The sequence below is a fragment of the Malaclemys terrapin genome, chromosome 15 (assembly GCF_027887155.1).
Source record: "Malaclemys terrapin pileata isolate rMalTer1 chromosome 15, rMalTer1.hap1, whole genome shotgun sequence".
Lineage (NCBI taxonomy): Eukaryota > Metazoa > Chordata > Testudines > Emydidae > Malaclemys > Malaclemys terrapin.
Window position 1 is genome coordinate 9637889 of NC_071519.1, and position 19149 is coordinate 9657037.

General features: G+C 70.4%; 1 protein-coding gene across 1 annotated transcript; it reads left to right on the top strand.

The window, feature by feature from the left end:
* Positions 1-2586: 2586 nt before the first annotated feature.
* On the top strand, positions 2587-18335 carry LOC128823362 (rho guanine nucleotide exchange factor 15-like). The gene is made up of 18 exons (XM_054005606.1): positions 2587-2738; positions 4744-4872; positions 9101-9386; positions 9477-10326; positions 10387-10463; positions 10731-10776; positions 11053-11102; positions 11319-11539; positions 12394-12554; positions 13556-13708; positions 14256-14385; positions 15074-15148; positions 15236-15328; positions 15716-15870; positions 16637-16801; positions 17213-17298; positions 17675-17779; positions 18141-18335. Exons 3-18 carry the CDS (start codon positions 9107-9109, stop codon positions 18320-18322), a joined length of 2829 nt encoding a protein of 942 aa, XP_053861581.1. The 5' UTR covers positions 2587-2738; positions 4744-4872; positions 9101-9106; the 3' UTR covers positions 18323-18335.
* The last annotated feature ends 814 nt before the right edge of the window (positions 18336-19149 follow it).

A 19149-nucleotide genomic window follows, 5' to 3' on the forward strand; every position in this document is an offset into this window, starting at 1 on the left:
CTGCGGAGAGGGCCGGGGCAAGCGTCCAGCTTGTAGCCACCCGGGCAGGATGCCCAGCTCGGGCAGCAGAGATGCCAGTTTGAATCCCCGCTCCGGAGCAGCCCCATGTCTGACCCTTCCCAGCTAAGTGCTCCAACCATGGGGGTCTGGGTTATTCTGGGGTGGGCATCCCACCAGCTCTCCTCTTGGGCCAGGACGCCTGGGTTCTATCCTTGGCTCTGTCACTCAGTGTGGGCCCATGGCCACATCCTGTGCCTCGGTTTCCCCCGCGTAGAAGGGAGGAAGGCTGCCTGCCCAGCTCCCAGGGCAGGGGGTGCCCAGGCAGAGTGCCAGCTCCCCTGTGCCCCTGCTAGCGGGGCGCCCATGCTCAGGACCCCCTCAGCTTTTATCCTGGTGCCGTGGTGCAGGAAGGGCCCAGCCGCCATCCCAGTGCACGTCCCCAGCCCTGTCCCTTGGTGCGCACGGGAACCCGCTCACGCAGGCTGCTGGGCCGGGTCAGCCGGTTCCCCCGGCCTGTCCCATCATGCACTGGGCCATTGCCCTGAGGTCTCCTTTTCCTCCTGTTAGCTATGGGGTCTGTTCCGCTGCGCCCCACAATGCACTGGGAGGTTACCCAACAGCCTTTGCTCCCTGGGGAACCCCTGCCTTTGGGTGGATCCAGGAGCCCCCCTCTCTGCACCTGGTGGTGTAACCTGGAGAATCTTTCTCCGCTGTGTGTGTTGGGCATCGGAGTCTGGCAGCTGCCCCATGTTCACATCCCCGCTCGCTGCCCCGCCACAGGCCCGGAGCGGCTCCTGCGTGTGCCAGAACGAACCGGCCCGTCTGTGTCTCGCCGCGGCCAGCGCCAGGATTAACCCCCTGAGTGACCGGCTGCGGCTGAGACCGGTGGGACCGAACCGCCCGGTACCAGCTGGGTGCGCCCCAGGCCCCGGCCCCCACCCACAGAGATTCCCCCAGGAGCTGGGTTCCCGCGGGCGCTCCCCGGCCGGCTACATCCACCCGGTGCAGGAGCCGGCCCTGCCGGGCCCTCAGCCGGTCCCCAGCCATGCCAAGCCAGCCACTCAGCTGGGATATGGAGCCCCCGTCCATCCCCATACCACAGCGTCCCCCACTGTCCCCGCCTGCCCCTACACCACAGCATCCCCTGCCGTGCCCCCCCTCCCTACTCCATACCACAGCGCCCCCTGCCGAGCCCCCTCCCCACCCCGTACCACAGCGCCCCCTGCTCCCCCCGCCTACCCCCGTACCACAGAGCCCCCTGCTGTGCCCTTCCCACCCCTGTACCACAGCCCCCCCTGCTCCCCCTGCCCGGCTCCCCGCAGCCCAGGGCCCCCTGCTGCCCCCCATCAGGCAGGGAAGGGGGCTGGGGAAGCCCTTGAGATGGAGGAGACTCGCTGGTCGGGGTGCAGTGTGGGGCCGGGACACATGGGTGAGTGGTTCAGCGGTAGTGAGACCCCTGCCGTCCCTGGGCCGCATGCCCTGCCAGCCACACCCGGAGATAAGGGGGCAAAGGCCGGGCTGGGAGCAGAGGGCCCGGGGTGTGGCTGGCGGCTCACCAGAAATGACAGGCTGGGGGTGGGATGCCAGGCTGAGGGGGTGCGGTGCCAGGCGGGGGGCGCGGTGCCAGGCTGGGGGTGCGGTGCTAGGAGGGGGGGCGCAGTGCCAGGCTGGGATTGCAGTGCTAGGAGGAGGTGCGGTGCCAGGCAGGGGGCAGGGTGCCAGGCGGGGGGGGGGTGCAGTGCCAGGCTGAGGGGGTGAGGTGCCAGGCAGGGAGTTGCAGTGCTGGGGGGGGCGTGATGCCAGGCTGGAGGTGCAGTGCTAAGAGGGGGGGTGCGGTGCCAGGCGGGGGGGGGTCCAGTGCCAGGCAGGGAGTTGCAGTGCTGGGGGGGGCGTGGTGCCAGGCTGGGGGTGCAGTGCTAGGAGGGGGTGTGGTGCCAGGCAGGGGGCAGGGTGCCAGGCGGGGGGGGCGCGGTGCGAGGCAGGGGGTAGGGGCGGGGTGCCAGGCTGGAGGTGCAGTGCTAGGAGGGTGCGGTGCCAGGCGGGGGGCAGGGTGTCAGGCGGCGGGGGGGGCGCGGTGCGAGGCAGGGGGTAGGGGCGGGGGTGCCAGGCTGGAGGTGCAGTGCTAGGAGGGGGTGCGGTGCCAGGCAGGGGGCAGGGTGTCAGGCGGGGGGGGGAGCGCGGTGCGAGGCAGGGGGTAGGGGCGGGGGTGCCAGGCTGGGGGTGCAGTGCTAGGAGGGTGCGGTGCCAGGCGGGGGGCAGGGTGCCAGGTGGGAGGGGGGCGCGGTGCGAGGCAGGGGGTAGGGGCGGGGTGCCAGGCTGGGGGTGCAGTGCTAGGAGGGGGTGCGGTGCCAGGCAGGGGGTAGGGGCGGGGTGCCAGGCTGGGGGTGCAGTGCCAGGAGGGGGTGCGGTGCCAGGCAGGGGGTAGGGGCGGGGTGCCAGGCTGGGGGGTGCAGTGCCTTGCTGGGAGGTGCGGTGCCAGGCGGGGGGGGCGGTTCAGTGCCAGGCCGGGAGCCGGGACTCCAGTCCTCCCCCCAGCCCCATCCCGGCTCCGCCCCCCATCCCGGGCCGGTCACATGGAGGCGGCGGCGCCTGGCGGCGTCTGCGGGACAAAGGCGGCGTGTGCGGAGCCCGGATCGCGGGCGGGACCCAGCGGCCCGGGGGGTCCGTGCGCCCCAGGACGGACCGTGCGCCCCGGATCGGGCCCCCGGGGTCCCGGCGCCCCCTGAAGGCGGCCGCAGGTGGGTCGCGCCGCAGAGCCCGGCCCACAGCCCGAGCCCCGGGGGGGTCCGCAGTGCGCTGCTGGGCGGGGGCTGTTTCCTGCCCAGCCTCCAGCCAGGGCCCCCCACCCCGCGCCGCCCCATTGATCCCGTGGGTCCTGCGGGCTGAGGGGTCCCCTCCAGAGCTGGGCTCTCCCGGACAGCCGGGGCGTAGCTAGGGGGCGCCGGGGTGGGGGGCAGCAGGGGGCGCTGGGCTGTGGAGAGTGGGGTGGGGGTGAGCAGGGGGCGCTGGGCTGTGGAGAGTGGGGTGGGGGTCAGCAGGGGGCGCTGGGCTGCGGAGAGTGGGGTGGGCGGCAGCAGGGGGCGCTGGGCTGCGGAGAGTGGGTTGGGGGGCAGCAGGGGGCGCTGGGCTGCGGAGAGTGGGTTGGGGGACAGCAGGGGGCGCTGGGCTGCGGAGAGTGGGTTGGGGGGCAGCAGGGGGCGCTGGGCTGCGGAGAGTGGGTTGGGGGGCAGCAGGGGGCGCTGGGCTGTTGGGAGTGGGGTGGGGGGCAGCAGGGGGCGCTGGGCTGTGGAGAGTGGGGTGGGGGTAGCAGGGGGCGCTGTGGTACGGGGGTGGGTGGGAGACAGCAAGGGGCCCTGGGCTGTGGGGAGCGAGTGGCTCAGCAGGGGGCGCTGGGCTGCGGGGAGCAGGGTGGGGGGCTCAGCAGGGGGTGCTCTCTGGCCCCAATACCCCGGCACTAGGGGGCGCTGTGCTGCTGTCATTAGGGGTTCCCGGGCCGTCCCCGTGCTCCTTCTGGGGCAGCACCCAGGCATGTGGGCTCCTAACCAGATGGGGCTTGTCCAAGCCAGCCCCACAGCGTCAGTGGGGGGCCAGCAACTGGGGTCACCAGAGCAGGTGAACGAGGAAGTGGGAGACAGGAAATGAGTCAGGAATGGGGAAGGAGCGTTGTCTGCGGGCAGGTACCTCTGCACGAAGTGGGGCTGGGAGCCCAGACGCCTGGGTTCTCTCCCCGGCTCTGGGAGGGGAGTGGGGCCTAGTGGTTAGAGCAGGGGAGGCTGGGAGCCCAGATGCCTGGGTTCTCTCCCGGGCTCTGGGAGGGGAGTGGGGCCTAGTGGTTAGAGTGGGGGGGCTGGGAGCCAGGACTCCTGGGTTCTCTCCCCGGCTCTGGGAGGGGAGTGGGGGCTGGTGGGTTAGAGCAGGGGTGGCAGGAGCTAGGACTCCTGGGTTCTCTCCTCTCCCACTTGTTCTCACACCAGGGAAGCAAACCCTACACCTTCTCCCTGGCAGTAGGGGAAGGGAGCCCTGTGCCAAGCGGGTGGGGCGGGGGCAAGGTGGGTGCGGGGCTCTAGGGCCGGCACACCTGGCACTGCCTCTGGCTGACTTCCGGGAACAGAAGGTGTCTCAGGACCTCGCGTGTTGACACAGGCAGGAAAGTTTCTTCCTGCGTGTCAGGGCTGGGCCCGAGGCCCAGGTGCCGTGCTGTGGGGTGTCGGGTGCGGGCTCGGTAATGGGTGCTGGCCTGTGGGGTGAGCTCTCCCCAGCAGTCTCCTCTCTCCGTCCCCAGCGTTGCTGTCAGCTGTCCCAGCCCAGTTCTTTTCCACCCCAGAGGTGGCCGCATTTCAGGAGCGGGTCTGGGCTGAGTGGGTCAGATGGGCCCTGCCAGCTGTGAGTGGGAGGACTGAAGGCTGGAGGGGGTGTATTCCTGTCCCCCCCCCCATACCATTCACCCCCCTCATGATACCTGCTTTCCCCCAATGCCCCCCTGGAAGGACCAGGCCCCTCTGTGCCACGCTGCCCCATGCCAGGCGCCCCTCCCCAGTCGGACACTGGGGTCCCCCCTGGGAGGCTGGGGTGGTGCTGGACAGGAAGTTGGGGGTGGGGATCTCGCTGGCAGGCTGGGGTCTCTGTGTCTCCAAGTTCCCCCATCTCTGCTGGATACCAGGGGCACTGGAGGGGCAGAGAGAACACAGGAGTCCTGGCTCCCAGCCCCCCTGCTCTAACCACTAAACTCTCCTCCCCTCCCAGAGCTGGGGAGAGAACCCAGGAGTCCGGTCTCCAGCCCCCGCCCCCCACGTGAGGGACAGGGGCAGGAAATGGGGGCGGAGGAAGCAGAGTAGGGGGGGCCGGCAGAGCCAGAGCTGCAGCATCAGTCAGGTAAGGACTGGAGGAGCCGCTGGCTTGGGGTGAGCTGCTGCGGTGGGGGGGGGTGTGTGTGTTGGAAACCGGGGGGAGGTAAAGTTGGGAGCTGGCCCCTCCCCTGCCCCACATCACCCTGCCAGGGCCCCGTGTGCCCTGCAAGGGATGCACCGAGGGCGGGGGAGGGGAGCCTGGGGCAGAAGGAGGCAGGCGGGGGTGGCATCTGGCAGGGGAACCTCTGTAGGGGGTCAGCGGGGGCACCAGTTGTGTTGGGGATTAGCTTAGCTGGGAGCCAGGACTCCTGGGTTCTCTCCCCGGTTCTGGGAGGGGAGTGGGGGCTGGTGGGTTAGAGCAGGTGGGGGTTGGGAGCCAGGAGAGAACCCACCAGCCCCCACTCCCCTCCCAGAGCCGGGGAGAGAACCCAAGAATCCTGGCTCCCAGCCTGCCCTCCCCCGCTGCTCTAACCACTCGACCCCATTCCCCCAGTTGGATGCCCTGCTGGTTTAGCGATCCCCCGGGCAGCCTGGTGCCAGCGCAGTGCCCCTGCCTCAGGGCGCCCCACCCTGGTCCGGAGATAGGAGGGGACTGACAGCCCCATCGCAGCCCCCACAGGGCCGGCGGGGAATCCCCCTCAGGCATTACGGGGTCTAAGATACACACTGTGCAGCACCGAGCGTGGCCAGCACCGGGGAAGCACCAGGCACGGCGGCCTCCATAGGAGGTGGGGGACCCAAAGCTGCGTGTGTGTGTGTGTGTGTGGGGGGGGGAGAGGATGTGTGTGTGGGGGAGGGCGCTCAGCAGAGAAAGAGTCGGCCGGGGAGCTAAATCGGTCCAGCCAGGAAGCTCTGTCAGACAACACACGCCCCTGGGGGGCAGAGAACGAGTGAGGTCTAGTGGGTTAGAGCAGGGGGGGCTGAGAGCCAGGACTCCTGTGTTCTTTCCCCGGCTCTGGGAGGGGAGGGGGGGCTGGTGGGTTAGAGCAGGGGGGCGGGGAGCCAGGACTCCTGGGTTCTCTCCCTGGCGCTGGGAGGGAAGTGAGGGCTAGTGGTTAGAGGGGAGGGGGGAGGTGGGAACCAGGACTCCTGGGTTCTCTCCCCGGCTCTGGGAGGGGAGTGGGTGCTGGGGGTTAGAGCAGTGGGGACTGGGAGCCAGGACTCCTGGGTTCTCTCCCCGGCTCTGGGAGGGGAGTGGGTGCTGGGGGTTAGAGCAGTGGGGGCTGGGAGCCAGGACTCCTGGGTTCTCTCCCTGGCGCTGGGAGGGAAGTGAGGGCTAGTGGTTAGAGGGGAGGGGGGATGTGGGAACCAGGACTCCTGGGTTCTCTCCCCAGCTCTGGGAGGGAAGTGGGGGTCTAGTGATTAGAGCACGGGGAGGGGGCTGGTGTAAGATTTCGCCACTACCAATTGGGGCTGCCGGTCCTGCCCCCCACCTCTCCTGTGGGGTAGGGCCCCAGGGGGCAGTTTCAGTTACTGCCTGCGGGGATCCGTGCTTGGGCGCTACCAGGAGAAGGGGGGAGGCCTGGCCCTTGGGGAGGATACAATGGCTGGAAGGGGAATGTGTGGGAAGAGAACCCAGGCGTCCTGGCTCCCAGCCCCCCCCACCCCGCTGTAACCACTAGACCCCACTCCCAGACCAAGGGATGGAACCCAGGCATCCGGGCTCCCAGCCCCCCCTGCTCTCCAGACACTCAGAGCAGGTCTGTGCTCAGGGCTTGGGGTTGTGGATTCCCTGCTCTGGGACTCAGCCTACTGGACAGAGTGATGTTCCCCCCTCCAGCTGATTGGTCCACGGGCAGCCTGGTGCCAGAGGGGTGCCCCTGCCTCGGGGTTCCCCACAGACGGTCCGGAGATAGCAGGGCCCTGACAGCCCCAACGCAGCCCCCAGAGAGCCGGCGGGGAATCCCTCTCAGGCATTACGGGGTCTAAGATGCACACCGTGCAGCCCCGAGCGTGGAGGGTCTCTGTAGGCGCCAGGGGATCCAAAGCTGCGTGTGTGTTGTGTGTGTGGGGGGCGGGGGGGTGAGAGAGGATGTGGCTGGGGGGGCTGGGGGGCTCGGCAGAGACAGAGCTGGCCAGGGAGCTAAATCAGTCCTGCCAGGAAGCTCATGCAGACACCGCAGCCCCCTGGGGTCAGAGAACCAGCGAGGGCTAGTGGTTAGAGAGGGGGCGGGACGGTGGAGCCAGGACTCCTGGGTCCTCTCCCCGGCTCTGGGAGGGGAGTGGGGTCTAGTGGTTAGAGCCGGCTGTGGGGCAGCTGGGAGCTCGGACTCCTGGGTTCTATCCTCTGTGTACTCTAGTTCCGTCCCATCCCCTCCCCCTTGCCTCAGTTTCCCCATCTGGGTTCCTTAGCGCTGGTATAATGTGGAGCCGGGAGGGAGCAGGGCAACTCTCCCCCCGCCCCCTCGGAAATTCCTGCCCTTCCTCTGGATTTTCCATTTCCTGCCATCGGAAAGACGCACTTCCCCTCCCCGCTGGGCCAGAGCTTGGGGGTGTGTGTGTATGTCCCTGCACCCGCCCCCCAGCTGGCAATCTACACCCCCAGGGATCCCTCTCCTCCCTGCATGGGGGTCACCGTCTCACTCCTGGGGTAGGGGTGTTTTCCTTTGGCAGGCTTCAGTGCGGAGAACCCAGGAGTCCTGGGTGCCATCAGCCAGTGGCTGTCCTGCCGGCGTGTGGGACCTTGGCCCCGTACTGCCCCAGGTTGAGGGCGATTCCCCGCCCGCTCGGCTGCAGCTCTCCTGGTACAAAGGGGCCCTGTGTGAGCCACGCCGTGAGTCACCGGGGCTGGGGGGGAGCTGGCGGCTTGGCTGGTGCTCCCGCCCGCCCGCCTGCACAAAGGGCCTTTGAGAGCAGGGCCGGGCCCGGAGCCGGGAGCGGGTTGGGGGGAGTCCATGGGGGCCCTGGCTCTGTGCTGGGGGGAACCAGCCCTTTCCAACCACTAGCCCGATTCTTTGCCCCCTCTATGTATAGCCTGGGGGGGGGGGAAGCCCCCTAGCGTGGCAGACTAGCCATTCCTAACCCCCCTGCTTCCCACGGAGTCGCGCGCCCCGCTGTGTGTCATGGGCCCCGCGCTGCCGGCCCCCAGGGGTGATTCTCCCCGATGGGGAGACCGATATCTGCGAAACTGAGGCACTGACAGATGGATGGACGTAATGGAAAAGGGACAGAACCTAGGAGTCCTGGCTCCCAGCCCCCACCAGCTCCCACTCCCCTCCCAGAGCTGTGGAGAGAACCCAGGAATCCTGGCTCCCAGCCCCCCGCTCTAACCCACCAGCCCCCACTCCCCTCCCAGAGCTTGGGAGAGAACCCAGGAGTCCTGGCTCCCAGCCCCCCGCTCCCATTCCAGCCACGAGACCGCATTGCCCCTCCCCACCTATATTATCCAGTTCAGCCCCACAACCCCACCCCCCCACATGGTCGGCTAGAAATATCCCAACAGCTGCAACTGCCCTGAGTTTACCCCCCGCCCGCTCCTCCCCTGGGTGTATGTGGGGGCCAGGACACCTGGGTTCTCTCCCCAGCTCCGTGATGTGTCCGTCACTGGCTGGTGCCTCAGTTTCCCCTAGGCAGCAGTACTGCCAGCTCCTTTGGCCCATTCCCATGCAGTTGTGTCGGGGATGGGGGGTGGGGTGGTGGTGGTGGTGAGGAGGGCTCCTGGCTCGGGCAGCAGCTGGGGAATCCAGGCCAAATTTAACCCTGGCAGCTGGGCCGGGATTAACCTGGGCCGGGGCAGGGCCGGGGAGGAATGGCGGGGGAGGGGAGACAGACGCACCGGCAGTGAGGGGAGATTCCCCCCCCCCGCTCCCCGCCAAGCCCCCCCCTTGCTCCTGGCAGCAGGGCACCCCCCGGCGCTCCTTTCTCGGTGTCCTGGGGAGGCCCGGCCGCCTGCTTCTCCCTTGGCACCATCCCGCCCCGCCCTGGGCTGCGGGCGTCGCACGTCCTGTGCCAACAGCCCGGCCCCGTGTGCTTCGGGAGCCATATGGAAACACGGGGCTGGGCTGGGAGCCAGGACTCCTGCTTTCTCCGGAAACAGCCGGGTGTGACCCCTGGCCTCCTACCCGGGTTTTCTCTGCCCCCTGCAGCTGCCTCGGTGCATTCCCTGTTCCAAATTCGTTTGCTGACCTGTGCGCCCTGCCCCAGAGGTGGGCGCATCTCAGCGCCGGGCGAGGGGTCCCCGGATAATCAGCCCCCTCCTCCCACCCCAGAGGCGGCTGCCTCACCCCCTGACCGCATCTCTCTCCCCCGTGCAGGTGACCATGTCGTCGATGGACCCCCTGCCCCCCGCCCTGCCCCCCGCCCAGAAGCCCACCCGCATCATGAAGCCACGTCCCCCCTCGTGGTCGCGGCCCTGCTCGTCCCCCCAGCAGGATGTGGCCCCCCGCCTGGATCCATCCCCCGGTGGGGAGCAGGGCCCGGGCAACGTCCGCAAGATGGTGGGGCGCTTTGAGCACCGGGCGGGCGGGGGCCCGGCGCCCAGCCCCCCCACAGAGAATGGGGCCCAGCGCCCCCCGCAGACGCCTCTGGGGATGGAGCTCGGTGAGTCTGGTTTGGGGGTGCCGGGTGGCCCCGGGGCGTCATGTGCCAGGCTCCCCCTGACCCCATCTCTCTCTCTCTCTCCCCTTGCAGGTCTGGGGCAGGACGCTGGGGGGCAGCCCCCCAGCCCGGAGCCCCTGGGCGCCTGCCCCCCACGCTGCCCCTGCGGCTGCCATCGGCGCCGGCCTGGCATGGTGCTAGTGTGGGTGCTGGCGCCCGAGGGGGAGGAGCCAGGCTCGGACGGCTCCGCCTCCACCGATGAGGAGGGCCCCCTCTTCCGGCGCCTGCTGGAGGTCACCACCCCTGCCCCCCAGTCCCGCTGGTCCCCCCTCCAGCCTCCCGCCCCGCCCCCCGAGGACGGCAGCGTGGTCCTGACCAGTTACCGCTCCACCGCCCAGCTCAACGGGGTCCCGGCGCGGGCCAAGCCCCCACGCCGGGCCAAGGGGGGGGTGCCCCAGGCGGACAGGCCCCCCCCGGCCGTGCCCCCCAAGACCCCAGGGAAGCCCCTGCGCAGGGCCCTGGACCCCCAGCCTCCTGCCCAGCCCCCCCAAGCCCCTCCAATCCCTGCCAAACCGTGCCCCCCACTCCCACCTGTCCAGGCCTCCCATGACCCCCCAATTGCTGCCAAACTGTGCCCCACGGCCCCGCCTGCCCTGCCCCCCCATGACCCCCCAATCGCTGCCAAACCGTGCCCCACGGCCCCGCCTGCCCTGCCCCCCCATGACCCCCCAATCGCTGCCAAACCGTGCCCCCCACTCCCACCTGTCCAGGCCCCCCATGACCCCCCAATTGCTGCCAAACCATGCCCCACGGCCCCGCCTGCCCTGCCCCCCCATGACCCCCCAATCGCTGCCAAACCGTGCCCCACGGCCCCGCCTGCCCTGCCCCCCCACGACGCCCCAGTCCCTGCCAAGACATGTTCTCTACCGCCGCCCCCTACCCAGCCCCCTCCCTGCCCCCCCACCCAGGATCCCCTGCCCCCCGCCAAGCTCTGCCCTCCCCTCCCGCCCCCCTCTTCCCAGCCTCCGCCTCCCCCTCAGAAGGAGGGCGCCCCAGCGCGGGGGAATGGACCCTGCCAAGGTACAGGTCGCGGGCGCCCTATGGGAAGGGGGTGGGCCTAGGATCCGGGTGGGGGATGCCAACTGAAGGGGGGGGGGTGGGATCAGGGTTCCCCAGGTGGGGCTAGCTGGGGAGGAGGGGATCAGGGTTTCCCAGAGGTGTGTGGGATGGGGGTCGGGAGGGTCGGGGGGCAGGCTGGGGGGTCGGGGGGTATGGGATGGGAGTTGGGGGGGCAGGCTCGGGGGGGCAGGCCCCCCAGCCCCCCGACACCACGCTCTGTATCCCCAGGAGACTCCGATGGACACAGTCTGGAGCCAGAGCTGCCGAGGGACAGGTCAGTGTCCCCCCAGCCCCCCGTCTGCCCCTCACAGCCCCCCGTCTGTCCGTCTGCCCTCCAGCCCCTCTGTTGGTCTGTCCCCCCAGCCTCTCCATCTGTCTGTCCCCCAGACCCCCTGTTTGTCCATCTGTCCCCCCTACAGCCCCTCTGTTTGTCTGTCTGTCCCCTCCACCGCCTCTCCATCCGTCTGCCCCCCAGTCCCCCGTTTATCTGCTCCCCTGCAGCCCCCCATCTGTCGGTGGCGCTCTGACCTTGCTCCCCCTCCCCCCACAGGTGCTGCCCGTCCCCGAAGGGCCCCGGCTGGGGGCTGCCCCTGCAGGACGGTAGGGGGGGCTGTGCCCGGGGGGGCGCTGGGGGAGGGGGGAAGGAGGAGCTGTGGGGTGGGGTGGATGGAGAGGCCCTGCGGGAGGGGACGGGACGGGACGGACACCTGGGTATGGGGGGGGATTGGGGCCCCAGGGTGGGAAGGGTGGTGTAGGAGACTGGGGGAGCGAATGGGGGGCAGCCCCCCATCTCCCCCTGACCCCGTCTCCCCCCAGAGCCCCTGTACCAAACGTACCGCCAGGCCGTCATCCGCAAGGAGCTGCACCGCCAGACCCTGCCCCGCAGCGCCAGCCTGACCAGCTGGGACGGGGACCCGGCCCCCCCGGCCCCCCCCAGCGCCCCGGCCCCCCAAAGCACCCTCTGGCAGGACCTGCCGGCCGTGCGGGAGAGCGGCCTGCTCCGGCGCCTCAGCCCCCAGGAGTGCAAGATGCAGGAGGTGGGTTGGGCCGCCCGGTTCCTCCTGACCCCGGTTCCTTCTGCCCCCCAATTCCCCTGCCCCCCAGTGCCATGTCCCCCACTTCCTCCTGCCCCTCGGTTCCCCCTGTCCCCCGATTCCCCATCCCCCCGGGTCCTCCTGCCCCTCCAGTGCCATGTCCCCCATTTCCTCCTGCCCCCCAATTCCCCTGCCCCCCAGTGCTGTGTCCCCCACTTCCTCCTGCCCCTCGGTTCCCCCTGTCCCCCGATTCCCCAGCCCCCCGGGTCCTCCTGCCCCCCCAGTGCCATGTCCCCCATTTCCTCCTGCCCCCTGATTCCCCTGCCCCCCAGTGCCCTGTCCCCCAATTCCCCTGTCCCCCCAGTGCCGTGTCCCCCACTTCCTCCTGCCCCTCAGTTCCCCAGCCCCCAGGGTCCTCCTGCCCCCCCAGTGCCATGTCCCCCATTTCCTCCTGCCCCCCAATTCCCCTGCCCCCCAGTGCCGTGTCCCCCACTTCCTCCTGTCCCCCAATTCCCCTGCCCCCCGATTCCCCTGTCCCCCCAGTGCTGTGTCCCCCACTTCCTCCTGCCCCTCGGTTCCCCCATCCCCCCGGGTCCTCCTGCCCCCCCAGTGCCATGTCCCCCACTTCCTCCTGCCCCTTGGTTCCCCCTTCCCCCCGATTCCCCAGCTCCCCAGGTCCTCCTGCCCCCCAGTGCCGTGTCCCCCACTTCCCCCTGCCCCCCGATTTCTCCTGCCCCCCAGCCGTGCCCCCTACCCCCGGCTCTCCCCGCCCGGCCCCTGGGCTGCGGAGCGGTGGGGAGGGGATGGTGACGCCAGGGAGGGGCCGTGGGGCCCGGCTGACCCCCGTGTCCCGGCAGAGCCTGTTCGAGGTGCTGACGTCGGAGGCCTCATACCAGCGCTCACTGCGCCTGCTGGCCGAGCACTTTGTGGGGTCGCGGGCGCTGGGCGAGACGCTGGTGCCCCGCGAGCGCCAGGCCCTGTTCTCCAGCATCCTGCGGATCCAGGAGATCAGCGCCAGGTCAGCCTGCCCCCCAGCATGTCCCCTGTGTGCCCCCCGGCGTGCCCCCCATGTCCCCGTGTGCCCCCCAGCATGTCCCCCATGTGCCCTCCGTGTGCCCTGCCTGGCCCCCGTGCCCCCTGTGCCCTCCATGTGCCCCCCAGCATGTCCCCCGTGTGCCCCGCGAGCGCCAGGCCCTGTTCTCCAGCGTCCTGCGAATCCAGGAGATCAGCGCCAGGTCAGCACGGCCCCCGTGTGCCCCCCGGCATATCCCCCATGTGGCCCCGGTGTGTTCCTCCTGGTCCCCCTTGTCCCCCCGGCGTGACCCACGGCCTGCCGCCAGCCTGGCCTGCCCCCTATGTATCCCCGGCGTGCCCCCCTTGTACCTCTGTGTGCCCATGGCATGTTCCCCCACAGCATGTCCCCTGTGTACCCCCGTGTGCCCCCAGCGTGACCCACGGCCTGCCTCCAGCCCGGCCTGCCCCCTGTGTTCCCCCATAGCCCTAGTGTGTCCCCCCGGTCCCCCCATGTACCCTCGGCCTGCCTCACAGCCTGCCCCCTGTGTACTCCCTGCGTGCCCCACAGCATATCCTCCCTGTACTCCTGTGTATCCCTGGCATGTCCCCCCTGGTCCCCCCCCTGTACTCCCAGCGTGCCCCGCTGTGTATCTCCAGCATGTCCTTCCGGCATGTACTCCCTCGTCCCCCCGTGCACCCCCAGCGTGCCCCATGGCATGTCCCCCCTGGGTCTCCCAGCATGTTCCCCCCAGACCCTCCCAGCATGTGTCCCCATATACCCCCAGCATGTCCCCCTTGGGCCCCCAGAAACCCCCCAGCATGTCCCTCTGTGTATCCTCAGCATGTCTCCCCTGGACCCCCTCATATTCCATCCACGGCCCCCCCAGATCCCTCCAGCATACCCCCGGTACCTCCTGGACCCCTGCTCCCAGCCTGCCCCCTGCCGAGCCCCCCGCCGCACGGTCCCCCCCCCCCCCGGCCCTGACACCCCCGTTCCCGCGGCAGGTTCCTGGCGGCGCTCGAGCGGCGCGTGGCCGAGAACCTGCAGATCCAGGACGTGAGCGACGTGGTGGCCGCCCACGCCCGGCGCGACTTCTCCGCCTACATCGACTACGTCCGCAACCAGCCCTACCAGGAGAAGGAGTACAGCGCCCTCATGTGCGCCACGGGGCGGGGCTGTGGGGCTGGGGGCGGGGCTATGGACAACAGGGGGTGGGGGTGGGGGTGGGGCGGGGACTGGCCTATGGGACACAGGGGCGGGGCTTTGGGGATGGGGTGGGGCTGGAGGGTGGGGGTAGAGCTATGGGGGGCTGGGGGCCACAGGGGGCTATGGGGGGCCGTGGGGCAGGAGTATGAGGGGCACAGGTGGGGGTACAGGAGAGGGTCCGGGTGGGATATGGGGGGAGGGGGACAGGGGGTGGGGGCAGGGCGAGGCCCACGTGCCCAGGCTGCGGTTTGGGGGGGTAGAAGAGAGGATCCGGGGGGGATATGGGGGATGGGGCTATGGCTGCCCATGGCAGAGGGGTATGAGGAGCACGGGGTGGGGGTACAAGAGAGGGTCCGGGTGGGATATGGGGGGAGGGGGGGAGGGTTCGGGGGGGTACAAGAGAGGCATACGGGGGATGGGGGCAGGGCGAGGCCCAGGTGCCCCGGGTGGGATTCGGGGGGGTCAGGCCCCGTCTCACCCCCTCTCCCCCTGGCGCAGGGAGCGAAACGGGCCCTTTGCGGCGGTGCTGGGCCGGCTGCAGGCGCATCCCGTGTGCCAGCGTCTGCCCCTGCTCTCCTTCCTCCTGCTGCCCTTCCAGCGCATCACCCGTCTCAAGATGCTCCTCGAGGTAGGGACCCCGGCGTCCGGGACAGCCTCCCCCACAGCGAGAGCAAGGCTGGGGGCCAGGACGCCTGGGTTCTCCCCCTGGCTCTGGGAGGGGAGCGGGGGCTGGTGGGTTAGAGCAGGGGGGGCTGGGAGCCAGGACGCCTGGGTTCTCTCCCCGGCTTTGGGAGGGGAATGGGAGCTGGGGGGTTAGAGCAGGGGGGGCTGGGTTCTCCCCCCGGCTCTGGGAGGGGAACGGGGGCTGGTGGATTAGACAGGGGGGCTGGGGGGCCAGGACGCCTGGGTTCTCTCCCCGGCTCTGGGAGATGAGTCGAGGCTGGTAGGTTAGAGTCGGGGGGCTGGGAGCCAGGACTCCTGGGTTCTGCCCCCGGCTCTGGGAGGGGAATGGGGGGTTAAAGCAGGGGGGGCTGGGGGCCAGGACTCCTGGGTTCTCTCCCCAGCTCTGGGAGGTGAGTGGGGGCTGGTGGGTTAGAGCAGGGGGGCTGGGGGCCAGGACGTCTGGGTTCTCTCCCCAGCTCTGGGAGGGGAGTGGGGGCTGGTGGGTTAGAGCAGGGGGGCTGGGGGCCAGGACGTCTGGGTTCTCTCCCCAGCTCTGGGAGGGGAATGGGGGCTGGGGGGTTAGAGCAGGGGGCTGGGGGCCAGGACGTCTGGGTTCTCTCCCCATCTAACCCGGGTCCACCCCTGTGCCCCAGAACATCCTGCGCCGGGCGGAGGAGGGCTCGGAGCGGGAGAGAAATGCGTTGGATGCCCTGGCCTGCATCTCCCAGGTGAGTTGGGAGGGAGTTGCTGCGGGGGGTGGGAGGGCCAGGCGCTGTGGGCACTGCCCCCCCTCACTCACCTGCTCTGTCCCCCAGATCATTGAGGAGTGCAACTCGGAGGTGGGGCGCATGCGGCAGACGGAGGAGCTCATTGAGATTGCTGGGCGCATCGACTTCGACCGGCTCAAGGTGCCCCCCCAGGGCCTGGCGCCCTGCTCTTGCCCCCAAAGCCCTGCTCCCCACCTGCCAGCTGGGCATGGAGTGGGTGTCTGGGGGGTCCTGCCCCCCATGGGTCTGGTGCTGGGGGTTCTGCTCCCACCCGCTGCATCTCTGACCCCCCTGGCCGTGTGCTGGGGGTCCTACCCCCCCCCCCGCTGCATCTCTGACCCCTCTGGCTGTGTGCTGGGGGTCCTGCCCCTCCTCCTGCATCTCTGACCCCCCAGACATGTGCTGGGGATCCTGCGCCCCCCACCCATATCTCTGACCCTCCGGCCCTGTGCTGGGGGTCCTGCCTCTCCCCTCATGTTTCTGACCCCCCCGCCGTGTGCTGGGGGTCCTGCGTCTCTGCCCCCCCAGGCGGTGCCCATCATCTCGCAGAGCCGGCGGCTGGAGAAGCAGGGGGCGCTGGCCGAGGTGCTGCCCCGGGGGTCCCTGTTCGGCACCAGGCCCCGGACGGTTCCCATCCACCTCTTCCTCTTCAGCGACCTGCTGCTCGTCACCCAGCGCAAGAGGTGGGGCCGGGGGGGCAGGTGTGGGGAGATGTCAGGAGAGAAGAGGGCTGGGGGTGTCTGGGATGGGGGTTGGCGTGGATCTGGGACTGGGGTGGGGGGTGTCTGGGAAGGGGGGGCTAAGGAGTTCAGGGTGGGGGTGTCTGGGGCAGGTGGGTTGGAGGGTCAGGGCTGGGGGCTCCCCGGGGGTCTGGTGCGGGGAGAGGGGGCTCCGGCGGGGGCAGCTGGGCGCGGGGCCAGGGAGAAGGGGGCTGGAGGTGTCGGGGTGGGAATTGGGGTCTCGGATGCAGATTGCGGGGCTGGGGGGTATCTGGGGGAGAGGGTCGGGGCGGAGGGACTGTGGGGGGGTGTGGGGGAGGGGAGCTGGTCTGGGGAGGGGGCCGTGGGGGTCGGGTCAGAGGGGCTGTGAGGGTGTCTGGGGAGGGGCTGTGGGGGTCAGGGAGGAGCAGAGGGGCCGTGGGGGGGTCTGGGAGAGGGGAGCTGGTCTAGGGAGGGGCCGTGGGGGGGGTCTGGGATTGGGTCAGAGGGACGGGGGTCTGGGTGGAGGGATTGTGGGGGTGTGTGGGGGAGGGGGGCTGGCCTGGGGAGGGGCCGTGGGGGTCGTGGGGGGCCATGGGGTCGGGTAGGGGCGGAGGGGCCATGGGGGAGTCTGGGAAAGGGGGGCTGATCTAGGGAGGGGCCGTGGGGGAGGTCTGGGGGAGGAGGGCTGCTCTGGGGAGGGCCAGTGAGGGTCCTAGCCGCACCCTGACCCCCATGTTCCCCCCCCCAGCGCGGGGCGCTTCGTGGTGCTGGACTACGGGCACCGGTCGCTGGTGTCGGTGCAGGGGGTGGGGCAGCCCCCCCCGGCGCCTGGCCTGGCCCAGGCCTTTTACCTCACGCTACTGGAGAACCACTGCGGCCAGGCCTGCGAGCGCCTCTGCCGGGCCCCCAGCCAGTGAGTGGGGGGGCTGTGGGGATCCCAGGGGGGCGCAGGGGGCCATGGGGGGGCCACAGGAGGGTCTGGGGAGGCTTCGGGAATCCCGGGGGGGGCTGCAGGGAGAGGGACCCAGGAGAGGCGGAGGGACCCCGGGGAACAGGGATTGGGGGAGGAGGCCAAGGGGGGGCCTGGGGAGGGGTTCCTGGGGGGAGCAAGACAGGCAGGGAGGGGAGAAAACGGGGGGCCCCCAAGGGCAGGCCAGAGGGACACTCCTGGGTGGGGCAGGGGTCCCCCCTCCCTGTCCCTGAGGGCCCTGTAGCTGTCTGGTGGAGGGGACGTGGGTGTGAGGACAGGACCCCCACACACACCGAGGATGGGGGAGGGGCAATGGAGCTCCCCCTTTTTACAACCCCTCCCACATCCCCCCAGGTCGGACATGCACCGATGGATGGAGGCCTTTCCCCAGCACGGCGCCCCCCCCAGCCAGCCCCAGGAGACCATCTACGAGGACTGGGGTGGGTACACTCCGCTCGGATGCCTGGGTCCTACCTGGCTCGTGGTTAGAGCAGGGGGGCTGGGAGCCAGGACTCCTGGCTTCTCTCCCCAGGTCTGGGAAGGGAGTGGGGGCTGGTGGGTTAGAGCGGGGGAGCTGGGAGCCAGGATGCCTGGGTTCTCTCCCCAGCTCTGGGAGGGGAGTGGGGGCTGGTGGGTTGGAGCAGGGGCGGGGGGGGGGTGGGGGCTGGGAGCTAGGACTCCTGGCTTCTCTCCCCAGGTCTGGGGAGGGAGTGGGGGCTGGTGGATTAGAGCAGAGGGGGCTGGGAGCCAGGACTCCTGGGTGGGTTCTCTCCTGGCTGGGGAGGGCAGGGGTCTCACCTGCCCCGCTCCCCCCAGACTGCCCCCAGGTGCAGTGCGTGGAGCCCTACCTGGCCAGGCAGGCCGATGAGCTGAGCCTGGAGCCGGCCGACGTTGTCAACGTGCTGCGCAAAACGAGCGAGGGTGAGTGCCGGGGGGCGGAGGGGAGGGCTGGACGGTGCAGCCCGCCCAGTGCCCGGGCGGGGAGCTCCAGTGCTGCCCCCTGGTGGATGGAGCCGGATCAGACCCAGGCACCTGCTGGCTCCCCCTGTTCCATGCTTTGCCCCCCTGAACCTCCCATTGGGGTCCCCCTGGTCTCCCTGTCCTCAGGCCTCAAATCCCTGGGGCCTCTTGCCCCACTGCTGTCCCCCCCCCACCCCGTGCAGCCATGGCCCCCCCCCCGGGCGCTGGCTGGGTCTTTCCCCCCGTGGCAGGAGGGTGCGGAGGGCAGGTCGTTGGCGCTGCCCCGTGCTGGCCGCGCTCACCCTCCGCTCCCACCCGGCAGGCTGGTGCCAGGGCCTGCGACTGGGCGACGGTCACAAGGGCTGGTTCCCGGCCAGCCACGTGCAGGAGATCACCAGTGAGCACGTCCGCCGGCGCAACCTGCGTGAGAGACACCGGCTCCTCCAGGCCGCCCGGCAGCTGCAGCTCAGCCGCCTCACCACCGGCAAGGCAGACTCTGCCTGAGCCGGGCACGGGACCCGCCGGGCACGGGACCCGCCTGATCCGGGCACGGGACCCGCCTGATCCGCCTGAGCCGGGCACGAGACACGCCTCATCCGCCTGAGCCGGGCACGGGACCCGCCGGGCACGGGACCCGCCTGATCCGCCTGAGCCGGGCACGGGACCCGCCTGATCCGCCTGAGCCGGGCACGAGACACGCCTCATCCGCCTGAGCCGGGCACGGGACACGCCTCATCCGCCTGAGCCGGGCACGGGCCACGCCAGGCACGGGCCACGCCTGATCCGGGCACGGGACACGCCTGATCCGCCTGAGCTGGGCACGGGACATGTCTGATCCGGGCCTGGGATATTGCGACGGGCACCAGGCCGGGTGTGGCCAAGCCCCAGCCGAACTCAGCCGGAGCCAGTGTGTGTGTGGGGGTGCAGGCCTGGCCCCCCCCCACCCGCAGCCAGCTGCCCCCTGGCACCGCGGGCGGGACAGCTCCGGTGTTGGACGGGGGCTGCTCCGGGACAAGCTACCTCAGTTGGGCCACCCCCCCCTTGGGGCCAGGCGGACAAACTGCCACTCTCTCCCCCCCCCCCCCCCCCGACGCACATCCCTGGAGCTGTGACCCCCTCCCCGTCCGTCTCCTGGCCCCCCAGCTTCTGCCTGGCAGCTCCCAGCAGGGATTGGTGTGGGGGGAGGGGCTGGCGGGTTCAGCTGCTGTTTCTTGGCCTGGCTGGTGCCCCCCCCCTGTATTAATTTATTAGGGCCATGGCTGGTTTTATAAAGAGAAGGAAAAAGGAATGCCTGGCCCTGTGACTGACATGGGGGGGCCCCTGAAGTGTCG